Source organism: Anoplopoma fimbria, chromosome 23 (assembly GCF_027596085.1).
Source record: "Anoplopoma fimbria isolate UVic2021 breed Golden Eagle Sablefish chromosome 23, Afim_UVic_2022, whole genome shotgun sequence".
Lineage (NCBI taxonomy): Eukaryota > Metazoa > Chordata > Actinopteri > Perciformes > Anoplopomatidae > Anoplopoma > Anoplopoma fimbria.
This window is the reverse complement of record NC_072471.1, coordinates 2131126-2156347: the sequence shown is the minus strand read 5'-3', so window position 1 is coordinate 2156347 and position 25222 is coordinate 2131126. Positions and strand designations below refer to the sequence as shown.

The 25222-nt window shown below is 41.3% G+C and overlaps 1 protein-coding gene across 1 annotated transcript in view; it reads left to right on the top strand.

Moving 5' to 3' along the window:
• Positions 1-25222, top strand: part of LOC129112655 (thyrotropin-releasing hormone-degrading ectoenzyme-like) — a 137939-nt gene that overhangs the window by 24333 nt on the left and 88384 nt on the right. Inside the window, exon 4 of the mRNA XM_054624848.1 lies at positions 13512-13638. Coding sequence (XP_054480823.1) covers positions 13512-13638 — 127 coding nt within the window. The remainder of the gene's footprint in view (positions 1-13511; positions 13639-25222) is intronic.

Below are 25222 nucleotides of genomic sequence, written 5' to 3'. Positions count from 1 at the left end.
CCAGCCCTCATGACCATAGGTGAGGATAGGAACGAAGATCGACCGGTAGATCGAGAGCTTTGCCTTGCGGCTCAGCTCTCTTTTCGTTACAACGGTGCGGTAAAGCGAACGCAATACCGCCCCCGCTGCTCCGATTCTCCGGCCAATCTCACGCTCCATAGTACCCTCACTCGCGAACAAGACCCCGAGGTACTTGAACTCCTTCACTTGGGCTAAGGACTCATTTCCTACCCGGAGTAAGCAATCCATCGGTTTCCTGCTAAGAGTCATGGCCTCAGATTTAGCGGTGCTGATCCTCATCCCAGCCGCTTCACACTCGGCCGCCAGCCGATCCAGTGAGTGCTGAAGGTCACAGGCCGATGATCCAATGAGGACCACATCATCTGCAAAAAGCAGTGACGAGATCCTCAGACCACCGAACTGCAACCCCTCCCCCACCATGACTACGCCTCGATATCCTGTCCATGTATATCACAAACAGGATTGGTGACAAGGCGCAGCCCTGGCGGAGACCAGCACCCACTGAGAACGAAACTGACTGGCTGCCGAGGACGCGAACACAGCTCTCGCTTTGGGAGTACAGGGATTGGATGGCCCTGAGGATAGACCCCTTACCCCATACTCCCGCAGCACCTCCCACAGTTTCTCCCGGGGGACCCGGTCATACGCCTTCTCCAGATCCACAAAACACATGTAGACCGGATGGGCATACTCCCAGGCCCCCTCCAGGATCCTTGCCCGAGCTGATCCGTATTCCAGTCCGGGGCGACCACATCCTCTGCAAAAAGCAGTGCACCTTGAGTCCCTCAGACCACCGGTCAGGCACACTTTCCCCCCCACCAGGTCCCGACTACGCCTTCGATCCACCCTGTCCATGTTATCACAAACAGGAGTTGGTTACCAGGGAGGCTGAGGTTCGGAGATCCACACCCTCCTTTCCAGCACCTTGGAGTAGACTTTACCAGGGAGGCTGAGAAGTGTGACTAATTGGCACACACTCTCTGGTCCCCCTTTTTGAACAGGGGAACCACCACCCCGGTTTGCCACTCCTTTGGCACTGTACCCGAGTCCCACGCGATGTTGAATAGGCGTGTCAACCATGCCAGCCCCTCAACACCCAGAGCCTTTAGCATTTCTGGCTGGATCTCATCAATCCCTGGGGCTTTGCCACTGCGGAGATGTTTGACTACCTCAGTGACCTCCACCAGGGAAATTGACACAAACACCATCAACCTCGAGCTCTGCCTCCAACATAGAGGGCGTGTTATTCGGATTCAGGAGTTCCTCAAAGTGTTCCTTCCAACGTCCGACGACCTCCTCAGTTGAGGTCAACAGAGTCCCATCCTTACTGTACACAGCTTGGATGGTTCCCCGTTTCCCCTCCTGAGGTGCCGGATAGTCTTCCAGAAACACTTTGGTGCCGACCGAAAGTCCTTCTCCATGGCCTCTCCGTTTTCCCACACCCGCTGCTTCGCCTCCGACACGGAGCAGCTGCAGCCCTTATTTTGAAAAGATCCTCCAGGATATCATATCCCGTCCTTCTTCAATCGGAACCACCGGTGTCCACCACGGTGTCCGAGGGTTACCGCCCCTTGAGGAGCCTAAGACCCTGAGGCCACAGGAGATCAGCAATGGAGGCTTTGAACACCGCCCAGGTGTTGCCAGAAAAACTCTGGACTTTCTTCCCAGTTCACCCGCAGTCATAACCAACTTTTCTGAAGATTCGGCCTAGGGTACTCTGGTATCCATCCTCAGCCCCCAACCTCCACAGGAATATGAACCGTTGTTGGAACAGATGTGTGTGTTATGTGATCGTGAGTGAGTGAAGTCCAATAACAACCATGTGTCTGTCCTCCCCACCACGCCTCTCCAGGTGTCTCCATCGTTGCCCACGTGGGCTGCACCCAGCAGAACTACGGAATCCCCTACTGGAGCCCCATTACAGGACTCCATTCAGGTCAAGGACCTTTAAGCTGCTGTTTGGTGAATGGCACAAACAACAGTTTTTCCCCCTCAACCCTAAGGCGCACCTTTTATTACCTGTTTAATACACCCGCCACTGACGCCCTGCCTGCGGAGAAGAATAGACTCCAACCCTTATCCAGGACTACTCTTAAGCTGAGACTGTGCGTGGAGGTAACCCCACCAGATCTAACATAATGCTATCCCTCACTGCTGGTTCCTTTCCCCACAGCGGGCGTTCCACGTCCCCAGAGCCAGCTTCTGCCGCCCGGGTCTGGTCCGTCGAGACCCCTGACCTTTGCCACCCATGTGGCTGCGCACCCGACCCCAGTTTTGGTGGGCCCAATGAAGAGAGGGGGGTTGTTTGTTCTTTGCCCGATCCGTGGCAAACCCGGCCACCAGGCGCTCAAGTCCGTCTGGGCCTAGCTCCAGACCACCTCCGGGCCGGGTCACATCTCCTCTTCTTCCGTTATTCATTGAGGATTTTTGAACCATTCTTAGTCTGGCCCCTCACCTAACCACTCTGCCATGAGAAGCACCAGGAGCACAAGGCTAGACAACAGCCCTCATTCACAGGTTCCACCACGATGGTGACATTCAGATTACTAAAGATCAAGCTTTGGATTTCATGGCCGGCAAAAGATTTCAACATTATACATCAGTTTGAAAAGTGTTTCATGATTAACTATCGCCAAATTAAATATTCAGTCATTAAGTTAATGACTTTTACTGTATTCACATCCTTTCTTTAATGTCACTTTATGACATTGTTTGCTTTCCTCCCAGTTCAAGCAGGTAAAAGCGTTTCTTAACATTTCTTTAATGATATTAAATGTCACATTAACATCCTATAATGATGATGATATACTGTTATATTTTAAAATGATAAAGGTGATTTTAACATTTAATTTTATGTGACAACCTTTATTTTAATGTTTAAAGGTACTTTGCCTGGTTTTTCCTTTAATTTATGAAGAAAATGTTGATTTAGTCTCATGCCTCCAGGGTGAACCAAGTATCAAACATCTGAAAAAAGTCTTGATTAATTTAAGTAAATTGTGGCCTCTTTTAACAACAGCAGAACTACATCAAAACATCAGTTTACAAACTCTCCGACAACTGTTGCAGTATAATCCAAGTCTCATTTATCCAGTCGTATGTTCGCTACTGGAAAACATAATTCCTTCTTTATGAGCTTGTTTGTTTTCTTTGAGCTTTAAGAGGCTGCAGCTGAACCTGCTGTCGGATGATCATTTTAACACCATTTCCAAATATTTATCCCTCAGAAATGAGTATGATTATTAGGACAAAGACTTCCTGTTGGGGTTCTGGGAGAAATGTTTGAACATGTAGAACTGTCCTGGTTTTACCGGGGACATCAGTGAGGTTTTATAAAAGATGAAAGTCACAAAAAGGCATAAATGCTGAATTAATTTATGGTCTACAAACATTTAACCTCTGAATCAGAACCTCCTCAAGATAAATGCAACCCTTTGATTTACTCTCCATGCTGGATAAAAGCTCAGGAGCAAACAGACTAATGGAAAGAAAACATATTTCTGCAACACACAATTGATTTTTTACTCTCTGCTTTTTTTCCTGCTCAAATATTGCTTTTACCTCCTGAGGGAAAACCAGTGGCAACGTACTGGTGGTGTAGACATCAAAACACCCACATCCACTGTTGCTCAGCGTCTACAGGCAACAACTTTATAACAACGACTCCTCTGATCAGCATTTTCAGACTCTCACAGCTCGGTGTGGGTGAAACCAAACAGAAAACTCACGATTCGGATGGTATCACAGATACTCAGCACAAAACTAAAAATTAAACAAACATAACTATTAGAAGTCCCCAATCATGCTTTTTTTTTTTTACCTCTAATTATTGCAGTTCATTGATGATCCATATCTCTACATAAATATTGTTTTTGGTGATTAGTTTTGATATAGCAGTATAGGTCTACAAGCCTCCAGACAATTTTTTTAACCACTTTCCCAGAAATCACCAAATCCGAAAAATCATTTCAAGGTCAGTTTAGACCATCACAAATACTAAATGTTAACCTTGAACGTTGTAATTGTCATCTACAGTGTTTTTTTGATTGCTTAAAAAACTCATTTATGTATTTATATTGAGTTAAAAAATCGTCTCAATAGGAGTGTTAGGAGGTTCAACAGTTCATGATTCCCACTCTAATATTTATATTAATGTGAAAACATCTCCTTCAAACTACTGGAATTATTCAAGTTTCTAACCAATCACTGCAATTTACAAGTTTACATGTGAACACATCATGAAAGCGTTATAATTTACCCATGTCCAATACTAATAGAGCCTGAACGCATCATAAGGTAACTGAATGGAACCTCAGAAACAGAAAGCATTACTGATCTCCTGATCGCATATTTTATACTGAATATCAGCAGATAACGATCGTCAGTAAAACTTTATTTCACACTATGAGGGTTAAACTGTTATTAATCAGGGGATCACATTGTGGGTATTAGTGTTAACTATTCTAATGGTTCAATTTGTGTATATCTTTGAGTCCATTTAGAGTAGTTTTATGGTTATGATTTTTTTTTATATATATCTGGTTATCTTGTACCAAATTCTGCTTTTTGAACAATGTGAACAGGCTGAGAAACTGTGATACTTTCACAGCATGCTCTCACTAGAATAAGGTGTTGTATAGACCTTTTTTACCGAAGATGTCATCAAAAGTATTCACCCACATGTTGGCAACAGAAATGGCATTTTATCCAGAAGGTTTAGCAAACTTTAAACATTGAATCCAAACTGCTGAATGTCTGGTTGTTGCATGTTTTGGTTATCAGAATTTATATTACAACAGAAGACTCCAGCAGTCACTTATCTAAATCCACATGAACAACTCTTTAATGAGATCCTTCGCACTGCACGTATTTAAAAAAGAGATACGAGACTTAAAAGAAGGACAGGACTTTGTTCTTTAAAGACGAGGTGTCTCTCTGCTGGTCGTCTGTTCACTCTCCACTCCTCCTGAAGTCAACAATCATCTCTTTTGTCTTGTTGACATTGACATTGAAGACAGTTATCTTCGCTCTGGCTCTCCGCCTGTCTCTCTTCATCACAGCGGTGTCGTCAGCAAAAGGGTTGATACGATTGGACAGCAGTGCGGCGCTGCAGTCACGGGTCAGCAGTGTTTGTTATGGAGGGATTGTGACTGTCTGAGGTCTGTTGATCTCAAAGTCAAGGAGCCGCATATGCTTCGTAGAGAGTGTGTCACTGTGTTGGTTGGGCTCTTGCGGCGCTCTTATCAGTTGCTAAACCATCCATCAAATTACCGTGGCAACCAAGCGTCCGTCACCCCATCCATCATCCAAGGGCGACAGACGGAGCGACACAATGCAGCGAGAGATGTCACGGATGAGTGGAGAGATAACAAGGGGAAAGGAGAGGAGGGGGAGTAGGTAAAAAAAGATGAAGATCAGATGAGGAGAAAGAAGAAGAGAATAGCAAACTGTAATATTTTGTATATTTTGATTTGACCTTGTGTAAATGTCATCTCTTGATATCCCGACCGACTGATTGGACTAATTCAGTTGTTTCTGGTGAGAAAAAAACACAAAAGACCTTTTCATATCAGGTATCTGGACTGGGAGCTCAAACCTGCAGCTGTCATTTACATGTGTAGTGTTGTTGCTCAGAATTTTATTTTGAAGGGGTTAGGTTGTTGAGACTATTTGATCATGTCTGCTAGTAGGGGACATTTAGAGGGTATTCAATGTATCCTCATAAAAAGGTTCGGATTATATGTTACCAAAAAGCAACAAGGGTCAATCTCCACGCATGCATACCGTCTTTTCAAAATAAACCTCTGTCTTCGGAAGTTTCATTTTCTGTTAAATTAAGGACAAAGTCAACTTTTGTCTACAAATTACCACGCCAATCGTATTCATATATATATATATATATATATATATATATATATATATATATATATATATATATATATATATATATACACAGCTATGAAGGCTGTATGAGAACAGAGAGCATTTAATAAATGAAGAGAGACCCTGTGGATGGTTTATTACTTTGAGTGCACTGAAGTTGTAATGGACAGTCATTGTGGTCATTGAACACGGTTGGACTGAGTGCATTCTCACAGGGATTTATGTCCCTTAATTGCAAATTAATTAGAGACAGGCTGTTACTAGAGACAGACATTTCTTTCTAGTGTTTTGTTTCAGAAGTACTGTATGTTTAAAACCAGTTTGCTGTGATAATTCCCTGCTGCTGCTGTTGTTTTTTTCTCTTAATCTGTTTCACATTAAAAGCTTTTCAGCAGTTCAGACGGGAATAGAACTGTCACCTCCTGAAAAGTATTTCACAGTTAAATGTGTTGAAGAGAGTGTTTCATTAACAGCAGTTTAATGAATAAAGCCAGATCCGCTGGACTTGAAACAATGAACAGAAATGTATTTTTCTATTAAAAATGACTGTTGTTGCACTGAATAATGTGCAGCGCAAAAACGGATTTAATTACCAAAACCAGCAGTGGGGCTGAAGGGACGGTGGTGTCAGTCCAAACTGAAATACCTCAGTGGCTATTGGATGGGTTTATATGAAGCTTGTCATGTTCCACAGAGGATTAACCCTCCTGACTTTGGTGATTCTTTGACTTTCTTCAAGTGCCACCGTTTGGCAGTCACTTCTTGTTTGGATTGGAATATTTCAGTGACTATTGGTCGGGTGAAGTTTGTCATGTTCCCCAGAGGATTACCCTCCTGATATTGGTTTATTTGTCCAACACTTTGGTTTATGACCACATACCTGCAAAACAAATGCACTCTGCCTGCTAATCATGATAGCATGGCGCTATCTTCTTGTTTCCCTCTCTCTGACCCCAATGGATTGAAAAGCAGTGAGAAACGGGACTTAAATTGAAATACTCCTCATTTTCCATTCATCTATACATTTTCTAAACTTCTTAACTGGCCCACACAGGGCTGAATCCCAGCATGCATTGGGTGAGAGGCAGGGTTCACCCCGAGCAAACCGCCACAGTCCGTCACAGAGCGAAGAAACATGGCCGACAAGCTTTCACACTCACTTATACACCGAGAGGCAATTTAAAGTTTCCACTTCAGCTCACTCGCATGTTTTTTAAAACCACGCAGTGAAGGACAGAACATGGAAACTCGGCGGTTCAGTTTTAAACCCAGGATCTCCTGAGAGACGACAGCACGAAACCGTTGAGCCACCGTGCCAAGCTTTTAGTTCAGTTTAAGGAGCACATTTCAGTCCTGGGAGACGTATTGAATGAATATAAGATGATAGTTTGAAGTGAGAACGTCACACAGACCCCTGCCCACCTCCACTGGAGAATGGTTTCTCCTCACCTGGGAGAACACGACTGGAGGCGTTTTCAGGAATCCTCAGGAGATGATTCTCAATTCAGCAGCTCGCTGCCAGTCCACCGAAAGAAGCCACGATTTCAATAAAGCCTCCACTTTCTGAGCAGATATTCACTCGGCTGGCGGCCGCGCTCCGAGATGAGTTCTGGTGGAGGGAGGAGAATGTGGGGAATAAGAGGAGAAGAGCTTTAAAAAGTTAGAATTTTTATTGAAAATCAGTCCTGCTGGGGGAACCGGAGAGGAGAGGAGAAGAGGAGGATTGTGATACAGTGTTCGCATAGATTTAGCATTTGCTGTGGAAGGATGTGTTTTTATCCCTATCAGGAGCATCTGTACGTGTTTTAGAATGTGTTTTTCTCTATGCTCTTGGCTTGAACTGCAGAAATAAATGCAGTTTTTATTGGTGTACTGTGGTGTATTCTACTGCAGTGGTGGAACTCTACAACCTAAAGATATGATTAAAATAATTAGATAGGAAATGATAATTAAATGCATATCTCCTTACTTTTAAGCCTTTTTCTCCACAGGCTACTTCCTCCAAATACTGAAAGCTCTTGTTTATTACTATTTAGTTATAAGAATTAATATTAATTCAAAAACATATGACAGTTAAACAGGTAAATTCTCCTCATTTTGATGTTTCCCTCAGACGTGCAGGGAGCATGCTAACTAGACATCTGCCTAAAGTTTAATTTCAGCTTTACAGAATTAACTTTAATTACTTACAGCTCACATCATCCACAGCTGGTGCTGTTTGTCAATTTAACCGGTAAAAGTGACTGTCGGTGCCGATTTGAGAATTAAAAGCCCCACATCATCTCTTTGTAAATAAACTAAAGTTAAGCTCAGGCCTCCCATTTATTTCAGGGTGGTTAATGTGTTTAGGCTGCAGAAGTGGGAGTCGCAGGGGATGCAGAAAAAGAATCAGCTTCAGGAGAAACGCGACTCAAAGTCACAATATGATGGCCAGTAACGTCGTGTTTGTTACCCACTGAATACCAAGCGTTTTGATGGACCTCGCATCCAGGTTACTTATTGAAAGTAAATGTGTGTTTGTAATGGTGTCAAACAAAAAGGCCATTTAAGTGACTGCCCCCTACTGTTCGGAAGAATATGGGCAGTGTTGCAGATACCTTCCTGTTGGCTTTGCGTGTAATGACGTTGCCTGTAAATTCTGCTTTATGTTCATATTTATTCGACACAAACACAGTTATACATACAGAACAGGATTTACAGTGTGTTTTGTGTTTGGTGTTTTGACTGTACAGATGCCAAAATGTTTTTACAGCTGAGTGAAAACAGAATTTATTAGAGTGGAACTGAAACTGAGAGAGAAATAACAGAGTGACATTACTGGGACGATAATGTTTACCTCCGTGTGTGTGTGTGTGTGTGTGTGTGTGTGTGTGTGTGTGTGTGTGTGTGTGTGTGTGTGTGTGTGTGTGTGTGTGTGTGTGTGTGTGTGTGTGTGTGTGTGTGTGTGTGTGTGTGTGTGTGTGTGAGAAATGACTGCAGTGATACAGCAGCATTACATCATGGTGTGCATTTATGTGTGTGTGTGTGTCCACCCACTTCCATCTGTGTGTGAAAAATGATATGAGTCGTGAGTGTGCTTTTATTTGTGTGTGTGTGTGTGTGTGTGTGTGTGTGTGTGTGTGTGTGTGTGTGTGTGTGTGTGTAGCTAGTCTCTGTCGTCCTTCAGCAGACTGTGAGGTGGTTTGTCTCTGACAGTAAAACCATCCAACACACACACACACACACACACACACACACACACACACACACACACACACACACACACACACACACACACACACACACAACTATTGTTTACATTCACCGCTGCTGATACATGTGTATTGATCAGTGACATCACGACCACCTGTCAGCTTACATTACATTACATTACATTACAGTCATTTAGCAGACGCTTTTATCCAAAGCGACTTACAGGAAGTGTATTCAACATAGGTATTCAAGAGAACTACTAGTCACCAGAAGTCATAAGTGCATCTCCTTTCTTAAACAAGCATCTTAAAGCATAAACCAGAGCAAAAGTATAGTGCAGAGGCAGGTTACTACGAAAACAATAATTGAAACAAACTAATCCGAATATAGTAAGTGCTACAAACTACTACAAATAGGATAAGTGCAGTAAACAAATTCAATAAGTGCTACGAGGAAGGCTCAAGGTCTTACAGTGTTTGTGTGTATTTAAAGGGACTGTGTGTGGGATTTGGTGGCATCTAGCGTTTTGGTTGCACTTACCATCGCCGAGTGCAAAACCATCATTACCGTAGTAACACTACTTTAGGAGCAACAAAAGTCTGATGGCTGCTGGCGGTACCACGGTTTAGCACTCTGGGGCTCAAGTTAGCTTATTTTCGGTAGCATGTAGAGAACTACGGTGGCCTTCAGGTTACATAAAAACGCTGAGGCTCTCTATAAAGCCAGGTTTGGTTTGTCCTTTCTAGGATACTGTAGTCTCAGGTATTTTATAAAAAAAAGTACTTTTTAATACAATAATCTGTATGTACTTTTCATGTTGGGGTTTTAAATAAAAACATCTCGTGTCGTCACCCATTGGTTTGTGGACTGACGTTTTAAAGCCTTGAGTTTGACTGTTGCCCTCTTGGATTACGGCCGTCGCCATGTTGTTTTTTTGCAACCAGTGAACAGGAAGTGACCATATTTGGACTGAGGAGGAGTGACGTAGAGACGCCGTATACGTCTCTGGTGTCGACCTGTCAATCAGTGTGTAGCCCCGCCCTAAAGCATCCCCTGCTTTATGGTCTGTTTGACTCTAAATGGAGCATCATTTACTAAATGAACATCATGCTGTATTGAAGAAGACTTGAAACTAGAGATTGAGACCATAAACTCATGTTTACAATGTTTACTGAGGGAATAAATCAAGAGAGAAGTAGAGTCATTTTCTCATAGACTTCTATACAACCAGAGGAGTCGCCCCCTGATGGACAGGAGAGAGAATGCAAGTTTTAAGACACTTCCAAATTGGCTTCACTCAGCAGAACTGGAGGTTGCCGCCTTCTCTAAATGCTCCATAAATCCCTCTTTACATAAAAAAGGCACAGATGTGTTAAGGCACATTTTTGGGAGCCACTGTTTATATTTCCCTTCTCAGTGAATGAATACGGATGGTTTTGGTGACCTGGTAAGACTTTAAGACGAGATAAATCGCCCACTCTCTCGCTTACAGAATAATGAACATGCTGTAGACTTTGTGTGCAGTGTGAAGATATGTTGAACAGCTGACCACAGACACTGGATCCCTTTTGGATCAGACAGCAGCAGCTCATTTTCTCTTGCAAACTTGCCAAATTGCTTTTAGTCTAGAAACTATTTTCTTTTTTTAAGAAAATTGACTCAGATGGAGCAGATGTCTGTCTGTCTGCCAGGCTGAGAGAATCACTTCAGTTGAAAGAATCAGTTGGGAGCCACTGAAGTGAAACGTTTCTGAAGGAGAAAGACGGACAGATTGATACCACAGCAGCAAATAAGAAGTTGGTACCGAAAGCCATTTAAAAATATCGATCCAAAAGTTTTTGTTTTCAATTTTATTTTCATTGAGGTTGCAAAAGTCTCACAGACAGACGTAAAATGCTGTTGTGTGTTTTCTGCTGGTAAACGGTGAGAATCTCACTGCAGCAGGTTACCTGTTTCAGTCTGTTCTCCATAAACAGAGGTTCTACAAAATGTTAACAACCAACATTTAAATGTTTAAGGCTTCATGTTACTTTTATTTTCGGTGGAAGTTTGAGGCACGATAGCAGCCGACCTGTTCTCACCCTCAACCATAGACTGTATAAGAAGTCCATGTAGTCATTTTGACATCACCCATTGGTTTGTCCTTTGTGAAACGAAACATAAACGCTAAGTTTGTGCTTGTTATGTAACGCTGTTATGCTTGTATCGCTACGTTGTATCGCTACGTTGTATCGCTACGTTGTATCGCTACGTTGTATCGCTACGTTGTATCGCTACGTTGTATCGCTACGTTGTATCGCTACTTTGTATCGCTACATTGTATCGCTACGTTGTAATACTTTATTGTAACGCTTCATTGTAACGCTTCATTGTAACGCTTCATTGTAACGCTTCATTGTAACGCTTCATTGTATCGCTTCATTGTAACGCTTCATTGTAACGCTTCATTGTAACGCTTCATTGTATCGCTTCATTGTATCGCTTCATTGTAACGCTTCATTGTATCGCTTCATTGTAACGCTTCATTGTAACGCTTCATTGTAACGCTTCATTGTAACGCTTCATTGTATCGCTTCATTGTAACGCTTCATTGTATCGCTTTATTGTAACGCTTCATTGTAACGCTTCATTGTAACGCTTCATTGTAACGCTTCATTGTAACGCTTCATTGTATCGCTTTATTGTATCGCTTTATTGTAACGCTTCATTGTATCGCTTCATTGTATCGCTTCATTGTAACGCTTCATTGTTCAGTACTTCGTTGCGCTAAATTGTAATGCTACAATGTAATGCTATGTTGAGTTGCTACAATGTAATGCTATGTTGAGTTGCTACAATGTAATGCTACATTGTTATGCCTCGTGTAATGCTACGTTGTGATGTTATTATTCAAACACAAACCATGATCTTTTTTCTAACCCTAACCAAGTAGTTTAATAACCTAAACCTAAACAATCGAGAAGAAAGTGATTTACTGCTGCTTTAAAAGTTCTTTTACTTTTACTCACAAGCTTAAATTGTAATACACAAACCCTTAGATAGTATCCAGTGTTTCATTATTAAATACACATCAGGACCTTTACCAAATTATAGAAATGGTCTGAAACCAACAGGTTTTGAAATCTTCATGCATCCCACAACAAACACACAAGCACACACACTGTCGGCATGTTGGTCTCTCAATGAGGTCACTGCAGTCATGTGACCTGGCAGGATTGATTATTGATTGGCGTTTGGCACACGAGGTCTCGTATGAGTGTGTTGATAACGGACAGATGTACTATACTGTTATGCTTTTAAGGTTAATTCACTGTGGAAATTAAGCATTTTGTGTTTATTTCTAATCACAAAAACAGTTAAAAGAAGGTGTAGCTTTTCCTAAACTACAACAAACCCATTACTATTAATTGATTCATGTACTTGTTTTTTATTTATTCATTGTCATTATTATTATTGTTAGCGTTTGTAATACATATTTATTTATGTAGTCATTTATTTATTATCTTATACATTTATGAAGTCATTTATGTTGTTACATTTTTTTTATGTATTTATTTATGTTTTTATTGAACTTGCATATCAACATAAGCTTGAGCATTTATTTATTTATTTCCTTCACCTTTCCGCCTCTATTTGTTGGACATACCTTCACGTTCTTATGGTCACCGTTATTCAAATATGATTAAATGACATTCTAATTAACACAATTTCACACATGCACACAAACAATCAAAATCCTACCAACAGAAATAACAAAAAAAAAACGTTCAAATTCAAATCATAGCGTCGGTTTCATACATATTTCGTTAATGTCTGTCTAATTTGTCACTTTGGTAGGAGGGTTACCAACATATATTGGTACTGACAAAAATATTGGAATCCAGAGAAAAGAAAAATGTTATTATCCATTTTGTTTTTGTCTCTGGAAGTCATTATTTCCTGTTGCAGCTGTAAATGTATTTGAACCAAACGTCGACCTGACTCCATTATTTTGTCTGGAGAGCCGAACATGAGCCGGTCCTGATCCACTTATCCTCTCCGTAGGCTTGACCTGCCTCGCACTGGCCTGGTTCCATTTCTTTCACCCTCTCTGACTCTGTGTACATAAAAACCCTCAAATTAAATTTCCGTGTCTCTGCAGATTTGAACTTAAACTCGACCTGATTGTATTATTTCCTCTGCAGAGTCAAACACACCCTGTTCTGTTTGTCTCCTTGTAGATTTGATTGTAAACTCTGCCAAATTTAATTTCCCTCTACGTATAAAAAAAAACTTGGCTTAATTCCATTTTGTTCTCTGCAGAGCTGAGCAGGCTCTAATTCCATTTCCTCTCCCGGTATCTGTTACTAAATCCATCTCTATTAAAACTGGCCTGATTCTATATTGCCTTTTTTCTGTGTCTTTTGTTGTTTTAGATTCGTTTGTACGCCCGGCCGGATGCCATCGCCAGCGGAGCCGGTGACTACGCTCTCCACATCACCAAGAGGCTTCTGGGATTCTACCAGGACTACTTCAAAGTCCAGTACTCACTGCCCAAGCTAGGTAAGGCTGCTGACGTCTTCTTCTTCTCTGCTCTGATGTTTGAATTCCTGTCAGCTCTCTTTGAATGAAAACCACACTGTTAATTTTATATCCCCCCCCCGCTGATTTAAATTAAGAGAGAGCGAACCTCTTCCGGCTTGGCTGTCCTTTTTAAGAGAAGTCAGCCAACTCTTTGTCCTTCACACAATCACTGTCGGGTTCATCAATTTGTTCTCTTATCAGGTGAAGAAAACTCTCCGTCCTCCTTTTTCTCCCTAAGTGTCAGAGGGATGTACAGTGTGATTAGATCTGGGACTTGAACCTTAAACGTTTGTGTTCAGACATTTAACACCAGAGCTTTTGAGAGTTTTAGATTATTTAATTATGAAAAACAAATTCTGTGCAAAGATGTGTTAAAACTCAGCAAAGTATGGCATCAAAGTAAAGGACTGCACTGTGTTGCACTGAAACCCAATGCTAACTGTGTCACCTTCTACTTCTCATTCTTACACTCAGCTTCACATTAAGAACATGAAGTGTGTTCTCACTTCCACTGCAACAATCGGATTGAATATCTTAAGGTTTTATACTTTGAAGCTTCTAAAATGGATTTGTATGGTATTAACAGCTGGTGATGGTTATATTGCATGAAAAGAGACGTGACGGTGAAGCGTTGAAAGAAGTGGAAGTGGCACTTACGAAGTGGAAGTTACTGTAAAATGGAAACAAAGAAAGACGTTTGTTTGACAGTTTAGGTGGATGGGATTAAAGGAGAAGAAGTTTTAGTGGAAGGGGAGGCACTGAAAGGAGTTGAAGTGTTAATCCCAATGCCTCTATGTGACATACTGGGTAAACTGGACCATCAGAGTGGTATCAAACGGCGGGGCTTTTGGAAGAGACAAACCCAGACCTGGCACCAGGCGGCATTGCTGGGCCCGCTGGAGGCAAGGGGGACACGGGGGAACCAGAACCAAGACCACCAGACCCTGCTGCAGTACAACAAGACGTTTTGTAAAGGGACTCTCGTTTGTCCACAGGGAACGCCAAAATCAGCACCAAAAAAAGAGTTCCTGGTAGTAGCTTTAATTGTAATACTTGCGGACAGTACTAAGACAATGAAAGACAATTGTTTAAAAGATTATGTGGAAGTGATGAAGCAGTAGAAGTTGCAGTTGAATTGAAACAAGAAGATAAAGTTTCACTTGTAAAGCGAAGATTAAAAGGAGTTGAAACTTCAGTTGCAACAGCTTAAATGTCTTTAAAAAATATTCCATGTAGCTCTGGGGTTCTATTTTTATAGCAGCAACAGCACGAGTCGAAGTTGGACTTGGCAGTTTAATAAATGAAAGTAGTTGAAGTGCTGAAAGGAGTCGAAATGTCACATATTGTTAAAAGAGTACAGTTAGATGTGCAGCAATCAATGGGCCACCAATGGAAACTGGACTTTTTAGAATAGCATCCCCTTTGGGATTGCAGTAGACCCTTAATCCTGGTTTCTTTTCGAGTTTAAAGTATTTTGTTCAGCATTGGGACGCTTTTCTTCCTGTGCTAAAGGTTTTGGTTCAGGGTGTGAATCCCTCAGTCTCTCAGCGGTAGTTCTTATCCGTGCGTGACCATGTTTGTCGTGTACACTCCGTCTCTCCCCTCCAAGTTAATGAATCGTGTCAGAACGAGTCGAATTCCATCTCCCCATCCTGCGTCTTCGTCTTCTGTCTTCATAATTGTTTGTGTTTTACACTTCTGTCCTGCCAGAATCAATTAGCCGTGTCACAGCGGTGCATTTCCTATTTTTTTCCCCTCTCCACACCCAAACTACGCTAATGTGATCCCCGTGGCTCCATATTGTGTATGTCAGACACTTCCTCCCTGTCCACATTCATTCATCACATTCGAAATTCACTTTCAGTCAAAGCTTCCTGTTTGTTACCATCTGCTCAGGATTAGGCCTGACATTTGGCTTCCCCTTCCTGACCTTTACACTGAGATAAGCTGCATGAAAATGGTATTCCACGCTGAACTGAAGGTGATGTCACATCCTGTGGTCCAAACACCAGGTAGCACAAAGTTCAGGTGGAAACCTTGTATTTCAGCTTGTCAAGAACTCAGAAGAAGTCTGTGAAGTTTTGAAATCCTTCAAAGGTTTTTTTCAGGAGCCAACTAGAGTTACGATCATAGAAACGTGATCTTGTTTGAGATTATAAAAATCTCTTCCAGTGCAGATACATTTTATTCCAAAAGAGTGCTGCAGGGTAAATATATGTTATAGCAAATAGTGCAAGTAGTAGATTTTTACCATTTCACAGGACGCATACGGAACCGAACATCTTGTTCTGAATGGTTCGGGACGAATCCATACATACATAAATGAAAAAAGCTCCTTGTGACCAAAAGTTCGACATCCTTTAAATGAATGAATGCAGAGTTTGGGGCCGTTGATATGTTGCCTCAAAAACTTGTGGAAAACGCCAGCTGCCACTTTCATGGATTTAACCAAGGTGCTTGGGGGAAGTTGCTCTACTGTCACACCTGCCGTTACTAAGCAACCAAAAGCTGCGTGATGCAATGACATTGGTGATGAATTTGTGGTTATTAAGCAATAAGCCTTAATGGTTAGACTAGATTAAGATAAATGGATTTTAGGCACCACAAATTCCTCACAGTAGCTCTACTGCTTGGTTTGTCTGTAGCAATGTGGCTCAACCAGATGTTGAAGCGAGTAAAATATTCTGTGGGAGGGATGGCGAAGCTCCAGTAGTCCTGAACTGAAATGATTAACTGATTAAACTGCTGCCAGCTCTGATTTGTTGTTAAACTATTTTTCTACCGGGTTGCAGACGCCACTCCTTGAAATATTTGAACACCAAGACAGCGTTGCTCTTTTGACATGTGAACAACCCCTAAGTGTTTCCTAGAATTGTCTTTTCTCTTTGGAATTGGATCTTCTGGGGAATAATTTGACGAAGCAAGTGGTGTTTCCTTCTCATCTTGAGACTTCTATTGTCAGATGGGTTCTACTGGTCCACAATGTTCTGAAAACCACCACAGACTCTTGTGGATCTGTTCAGGATGCTCTGCTCAACCGCGGCCCTCGGTAAACCTGGAACGCCTGTCAGGCTCGTGATCGATGACGCTCCAGAATCAGTACGCTGATCTAATGCTCAAAGCATGGCTGTGTTCTGCTAACTGGAGTTTATTCTCACTACAAATCAACCCGAGCCCACATTCCTAAAGCAGAGCTGAATACGTTTGGCCCAGAGCTGCAAGACTTTTGGTCCTCCAGTGCACAAACACTCTGTCTTTTGTTGCAGAAAATACCTCCTAAAGATCTTTCTCTGCCTCGGTATCTCTGGGCTTAAAGCTTTACACTCCAACCAGATCGTGAAGAAAATGGAAAGAAGAATCTCTGAGGTGCTTCAGTGATTTTATAATCGTAATAATCTTTTTTCAAAACCCAGGTTACATAGTTGTAGAAAGAAATTGAAATCATTAGATTTTACTGCACTATAATAAAATATATGTAAAAGAAAATCTCGGGAATTATACCTCAGGATAAGGTCTCTGATGAAAATCTATTTAAGAGCAGATTTCAAAGATGGTCTGAGTTATCCAGCCTTATGGCCTCGGGCAGGATCATCCAGAGCCTCAGGGCCACGGCTGTGAAGACTCTGTCCACTGTGGTTCAGGCCGGGACTCTGGAGCAGAGAGAGACAGCTGCAGAGTATAGTACCAAGAGGTTCAAAATATAGCAAAGTGCAAGGCCAAGAAGAGACATAACAGTAGTAAATAAGAGGTTTGAATCCATTCTACAGCACATTGTAATAGTCTGGTAGCTGCGTCCTTTAGTGTCTGTCGATAGATTTTTGCTACAGAATAAAGAAGAGGTTGTGGCATAAAATCTGTGTCTTTAAATGTAGATTGTACTTTAAAAAAATATATATATATATACAAGATTATACAAACTGTGGTTTGCTGATATTTGAGCATGTAGGGGGTAAAGAGGTCCAGTACCAGGTAGCAACCTCTGTTTCTACAAAGTGTGTTAAAGCTGCATTCTCTCTCCTGTCCACCAGGGGGCGACTCCTCTGGTTGTATAGAAGTCTATGAGAAAATGACTCTACTTCTCTCTTGATTTATTCCCTCAGTAAACATTGTAAACATGAGTTTATGGTCTCAATCTCTAGTTTCAAGTCTTCTTCAATACAGCATGATGTTCATTTAGTAAATGATGCTCCATTTAGAGTCAAACAGACCATAAAGCAGGGGATGCTTTAGGGCGGGTAACAGCGTTGTCTGGTCTGGTAGTTGTCTGTGTTTGTGTGTTAGAACTTTAACCCCTTTTACAGTGCATTTTCACTTCATGAAAGTTTATTGTAAAAATCTTCTATTCAGCATTTGGCTGTACTTAGCTCAACCCTCTAGTTTCACTTCTGGTTGCCAAAAAAACAAGATGGTGCTTTCTTCACCAGAGATGTGGTGGTTAGAGTCCAGGTGATGGTCCACGGTGGACTTCCTTGAGGGAGTCCTGAAGGTGAAGATAAAGCGGAGCTCCAGTATCTCTCCATCTTCTCCACCAGTGGAGGATAAAAAGCTGTCAGTTTATCAGTTCGTCGCATTGATTCTGGAGCAACATGTGACTAAATCTCCCAGCATGCCTCGGTTTGCTTGGTGGTCCATCACGAGTAGATAAAGCAAGTTGATGCAAAAAAAAAAAAAAAAACTGTTAGTGTTGCTTCTTGTGCTGCTGATCCGGAGTCAGACTCTCACATGGACCGATGGAGTCAGTAAAGGATAACACGGACATTTTGCCCGAACAGAAGTCCAGAAATCCCCTCATGGCCTCTCGGCTCGGCAAGTTTGAGTTCAAATTAGCTCCAAACTCAAGTGTGGCTGCATAAATGCAAAGAGAGAGAACTCCCTCTGTGAGAATCCGTCTTTGATTTCACTTTCTGTTTTAAATCCAGTCAGATATTTTGTGATAGTTTGTGTGTGTGTGAGCAGTGACTGAATGCATTCTTCCATTATGAATGTGTGTGTGTGTGTGTGTGTGTGTGTGTGTGTGTGTGTGTGTGTGTGTGTGTGTGTGTTCATCTACATATATATACATAACCATGGGCTCTGTGTGTGTGTGTGTGTGTGTGTGTGTGCATTCATACTGATGTTGACATCAGTCTTTACCACAGCTTCACTTTCTGCATGTGTGTGTGTGTTTCTGCACGTGTGTGTGTGTGTGTGTGTGTGTGTGTGTGTGTGTGTGTGTGTGTGTGTGTGTGTGTGTGTGTGTGTGTGTGTGTGTGTTTCAGTGTGTGTGTGTGTGGTCCCAGAGCCTCAGGGCTCCATCTGTTGTCATGCAGGGCATCGAGCTCCCGAGAGACGGAGAGAAATGATGAGCTGAGAACCAAATTTAAAGAGACAGAGTGAAATCTGCCCGGTGCAGACGGATGATAACACAGATCATAACTATGACGAATACTTTTGTTTTCTGTCCCGTTAGAGACGAGTACATCCATCAGTTTATCCGACTCTTTGGTCCAAACGTCTCAGCATCGACCATCAAGAGTCTCAACAACACAACCAATATAAACTCACTCAGGCTGGTCTCATCCAGCATTTATAGCCATACCTACGAAAGATAATGCGCTGTTAACGTAGATACACCAGGAGATCCTCGTGTTGTTTGTTGTGTCATCCAGGAGAACGCTGTTTTATTCCTCATGTGAAACAATGTTGATTTATTTGTCATGTAACATTGTTATTGTAACCCAAACAACGATCTTTTTAAAAACCTAACTAAGACGTTTTTTTTGCCTAAACCTGACTAAGTTGTTTCCTGTGAAGATGGAAGTTTATTTTGAAAAGACTGTATTCATGTCACGAGTGAAATTTAGTAGAGAAATGCAAGGAAAATGAGGAGTAACTTTTTGTAGGATATCATATGACCCGTATCATATGATACATTGACTCAATACAGAGTACTAGAAAATATTTAGTGGAAGAAAAATGAACGCAAATCAGTGTAAACAGACTTCAACGGCAACAAAAGTTATAATAAATCCTTAAAAATGTAACAAAAAATAAACAGTAAACCAAACATTTCACATGAAGGAGTTTGTTGTTCACATCACTGAACACAATCATTTCCTTTCAGTGAAGATTATCCAGAAAATGCTTTGTTTAGCAATAGCTTAGCACAATTTGTTGTGTTTGGATTTCCTCTGTTAGTCTTACATATTTACATTATGAATTTATATTCATTTTTACATATATACACAGAAAAATATCAGGGTAACACCTAGTGAGGATTCAAGACAAAAAAATGACGTGCTGACGCTAAAGCTCATGTTTAGTCAAAGAGAAAAAAAATGGTCAGGTTGTCCTTTAATGCATGAATCCCTCCTTCATTTATTGTAATCTCTCTACTGTTTGTAGTGAAGACTTAAAATGGCCAAAAAGAACAGAAAAGAAACTTCTCATAAGATAAGATAAGATAAGATAAGATAAGATAAGATAATGCTTTATTAGTCCTACAGCGGGGAGATTTGCAGGATTACAGCAGCAGAGAGGATAGTAAGTAAAAAATACAAGATCAAAACAAATATTATAAATAAGTAAAAAAAATCCACAATAACTAAAATATTATATAAACAGACAGAATCATTTTAGTATTGCACAGATTGTTTATATGCATATTGAAATAACAATGTTTTCATAGTAACAATCTAAAAATGTTGAAACTGGTGTGTTCTGATTGTGAGGCGCTGAAACCAAACCTCCATGTTTGATTGTAGTTGTATTGAAGCATCACTGGTTCTACTTCATAATCACCTGTTTGACACTAAACTCACTCAGTTCAGCTGCGTCTCCTTTTCTCTCTGCCGACTGCAGACCATAATGAAGAGACGGTAAACAGACCGGAGTGAACGTCAGCGCATGTGAAGCAGCTGTCGGTCCGACATCACCTCGTTAGTAACGCTGTGATAATTAAAAGAAGTGAGCAGTCGCTGCTGTTTCACGTTAATGACGACGGCTTTTCTACGACATCAGCAAAAGGTCCTGTTAGCGTGAACGAGTCTGACGAAGTCAACAGATGGAAGATTCTGCTTTAGCTGAAATGAATGTTTCCAGATGCAGTTGAAATCACACATGCAAACTTCACTGTGTTAATGCATGTAAAGGGATAAAAAACATAAAATATTCTTCTTATTGCCAACTGTTAATCCACAACGATATTTAATAAGGAATGACTTCACGTGTTTAGAAAGTTGTGTCTTACCTCTAAGCTGCAGGTTTTATGCTGTATACAATTTAAGATTATCCTTTACTGCAGTAAGAGTACTAATACCATACTTAGAAAATACTCCACTGAAAGTAAAAGGCATGCATTCCCTCACTTAAGTAGAAGTATGTAAATATTATTATCAGAAAAAGGTTTTCACATTCAAAGAATTTGCCTCTGTGTTTGGTACAAAATATAAACATTTTTTTTAAAAGAAATCTAAATAATGCAAATTTAAAGTCTAGAACATGAATAAAGAATCAAAATGAAGTAAAATAAGATAATCCTTTATTAGTCCCACAGCGGGGACATTTGCAAAAGTACAATATTTACCTCTTATATTGTGTGGAGAAATTGAAAGTAAAGTAAAAGTACCTCATATTTACACTGGAGTACAGCACTTCAGTAAAATGTAGTTATTTAAATTCTCATCTCAAACTTGACTAAGTTATAAGAAACAGTAAAAGTTCCTGTTTCACCCTAAATGTAAAAAAAGTTTAGTGCAAAAACTATGCAAATAGTTAACTTTGATTTTTATTGTCACATTTATAAAAAATAAATCAACTTTATGTTCAGTGTCTCATTTAAAGACACTTTAACATGCAAAGTACCGAACCTCTAACTTTTCACCCCTGACCCACAGCTGCACCCAAAAGATTAATAACCATATTTCATGAAGTATATTGGTGTCTATTCAACTTTAAGTCTCCGAGCAGATGAATTTAGAATCCTAAATCTGTAGCTGAGGCTTCGTTCTTCGCCTCCTTTCTTCTAACATGAAACAGAAACTTGGAGATTGGAGACTTCCTTCCTGTAGAAGCTCTCTCCCAGCGCGGGACCAGTTCTGTCCTCCTCACCCGGGAGGAGGAGTCAGCTGGTAAACGAATAACGCTTCTCTCCAGGCTTCCGTAGGAGTTTCATCCGACGGTTCCAACGGAGAGTAACTCTTACTGAGGCTCAGGTGATCTGAAACCGTCGGGAGGTTCCACTGAATCTCTGAGTGTGTGTGTGTCTGTCTGTGTGTGTGTGTGTGTGTGTGTGTGTGTGTGTGTGTGTGTGTGTGTGTGTGTGTGTGTGTGTGTGTGTGTGTGTGTGTGTGTGTGTGTGTGTCTGTGTGTGTGTGTGAACGCGCCAAGTGGACTAATGTGTTCTGTTGAGTTCTGGCTCCATCTGGGATCCACAGAGACACACAGACATCCTGCCTGAGGTCCAACACACACACTCACACACACACACACACACACACACACACACACACACACACACACACACACACACACACACACACACACACACACACGGTCTCCTCTACTTTGTGTATCATCTTTTCTTCCCGTCTTTCTTTTTCTCTTCCTCTTTGTCTCTAGTTCTTTCTCTCATGCCGTCGCCTCGGGCCGACACACAACAACAGATGGACTAAACTCAAACGCACACACACAAACTCAAACGCGCCACACACACACACACACACACACACACACACACACACACACACACACACACACACACACACACACACACACACACACTCGGCGCTGCAGGCCCGTCAGCTGTCTGCCTGCTGCTGCCTCAGTGGAGCTGAGCGCTCCAGTCTCCTCCAGTCGCTTCATCCAGAAGATGTTTGAAGGAATTTAGCAAAAAAATATTCTATGAAGTCAGGATCTTTTTTAGACTTTTTTTTTTGAATAAAGTTTCCTCACAGAGTAAAAGAGGCAGAAATAACTCAAGAAACTGAAACTCTTTTCCGCTGAAGATGAGCAAGAGATTCATTGGGATCCGATGGGCCCAGACCACATCCTGAGGTGGTCTGGCCCACATTGAGGTCAGATCTCAATGAGGTGTGAACGCACAATCCGGACAATTTATCAAACGTAGGTCTCCATCATCTTCTGCAGCAAGAGAAGAAGATTCTGATTCTGCTGCTTCAATTTAAAAATAACAAAATAACGGGGCTCTTATTGTGAAGGAAATGAAATGTGTTGATCACAGTATTAGCGTAGCTTTGTTAGCAGCTAGTCTTCAATAAAATAAGTCTTCTGAAACTGCGAGGAAGCAGCAAATATTACAAATAATTTAGCCAAAATGAAATGTGTTCATCACTGTCTGATCAGGCCGGTCACATTAAAGAGTCAAATATAGACACATGTATGAAGACACGATTAAGTTTTCATCTGATGCATCTGTAACCACGGGCAAAGTGACAGAACTTTATTTAAACATTTCAGTAGAGATCCCAAAAGTGTCTTAATTGTAACATATAGAATATTCCCCTTTCATGCCAAAGATGCAGCCATAAAAACATTTAATATTTCAACATATCACAAAGGATCAAATCGCTTCCATAAAGGCTGATAACCTGCAGAGATATCTTATCTTCTTACCAAATGCTTTCGTTGCTCTCTGATAGTAAAGCCTAGTGACTAATTCCACCAGTGTCCCTCTGCTGTATGTAGCGTTTTAGCATCTTTCAGCTCTTTGTTTTGGTTTTACGTCCCAAAACTTATTTTAGGCACCATTTATAGAAAGCCGAATTAGCTTAGTGGCTCCTATTTGCATTGTACCCGTGTATATTCAGACAACTATCTATGGATGACTTTGATGCTGAAGAAAACGTAAAAACGTGAGTTCTGCAGTTATCAAATTTTGCTTTTCTTACGTTATTTATGATGGACATCCTCAGGAAATGGAGCACAATTAACAGGCATATTCTTTATATTTTCCAGAACTGAAAATCATTGGTGACCATTTTATAATCTTTTGCACTGGAAACCAGTAGAATAATCTCGACCCATTAGATGAATCCTCTTCTTCTAAGAAAACTAAATGCATAGAACTAGAAATGTCTCGTTAAGGAGATTGAATTGAGTTTGATATGAAATGTTTCCCATCAGATCAGCTGCTCTCCTGTCCTTTAAAGATGCTCTGTCGTCTGTTTCTCTGCTGCCGGCACAAAGCAGGCAGAAAAAGAATGAAGATCTTATCTCCGTTATCTTCCTCCAAAGTCTTTTAGCAACACTTTCTCTCCATGACCTCGGCTCTGAGAGCTAATTTAAAGGTTGTTCTGCGGTTCAGAGGACCGGATGGCTGAACCCCGGGTCTCTCTGGGACACGGTCTCTGTTTCAAAGCAGTTTTAGGGGGAAAACCAGCCAGAGGTGAGGGATTTATATCCAGCAGTGAGCAAAGCAGAGCCAGAACCATCCAGGACCGCTGAGAGGAGTTTAAAGGGATTATTTCCACACCACAAAAACCAAGCTGGAGGACGACAGTCACAGATGAGACTCGGAGTGTCTCAGATCCTGGGGAGATACCGAGGTGAATGGATTTCAGCTGGGGAGACCACATCGGGTTCAGGGTTAACAAGCCGATCGCTGCTGTTCAGCTAGAACAAGAGAGCGCGTTGTGTTTGTGTGAGGAGATTAAATTGCTTTTCTGCAGACTCTCTGTGGGGCCTCGGGATGATGATGTTGGTTCAAAGCCACACAGAACCGCATGGAGGCTGTCGCTGTTCACAGAATATATTAGTCTGTGTTGAAAATGGCAAAGGGTTTAAATGTTAATAGCCTGCACAGTAAAGAACCTGCAGTGATTTCACAGAAAATCTGTGACCCAAAGTAACCTCATTCAACGGTTCCTGTTATATATTATTTTAGCATTTTTAGCATTTTTTAGCATTTTATTTTTACAAAAGTCCAGCAATACGTGTCAATTTGGCCTCTATGGTTGCCTTTATAGATAAATATCTTGTAAACAAAGTTAGTAAAAGTTTAAACACCAAAGCATGGATGACATTTTGTACCATCTTGTCATTTGCAAATTCCTTCATCATATCAAGTGTGGATTGTAAAAAGAAAGGTTCTTGAAATGAGGCATTATAGAAAAACGTTTTCAAGAATTCAAGGTAGCACCGTTTTACAATTGTTATCCAAATGGTCCATTTCGGGTCGAATTGTTCCTTTAAACGCAGCGTTACATCAAAAAGTTCAAGTTCATTCTGTAAATTTGGGTATTTCTTGATCTGCAAATCACTCTTGGAACACAAACAGGGAAAAACTCGAGACAGACGGATGAATGAGAGAAAACATGGACGCACTGACGGCTGGTGGATACTGGTCAGAGGCCTCTTCTGGTTTCTGCTGGATGGATGTTTGTTGTCTGACCGGTTTTGAGCTTCAGGGTGAACTAACGCTCCACATAAACCACGTTTTCAGATATCGCTCCGAGAAATTCATAAGATTGTTTCTTTTGTCCTCGGACAGAGTAAGGATGTGATTTCTACTGACAGGAAGTCGATCCGGTCAACGGTTTGATTCGCAGTATTTCACGCAGCTTTG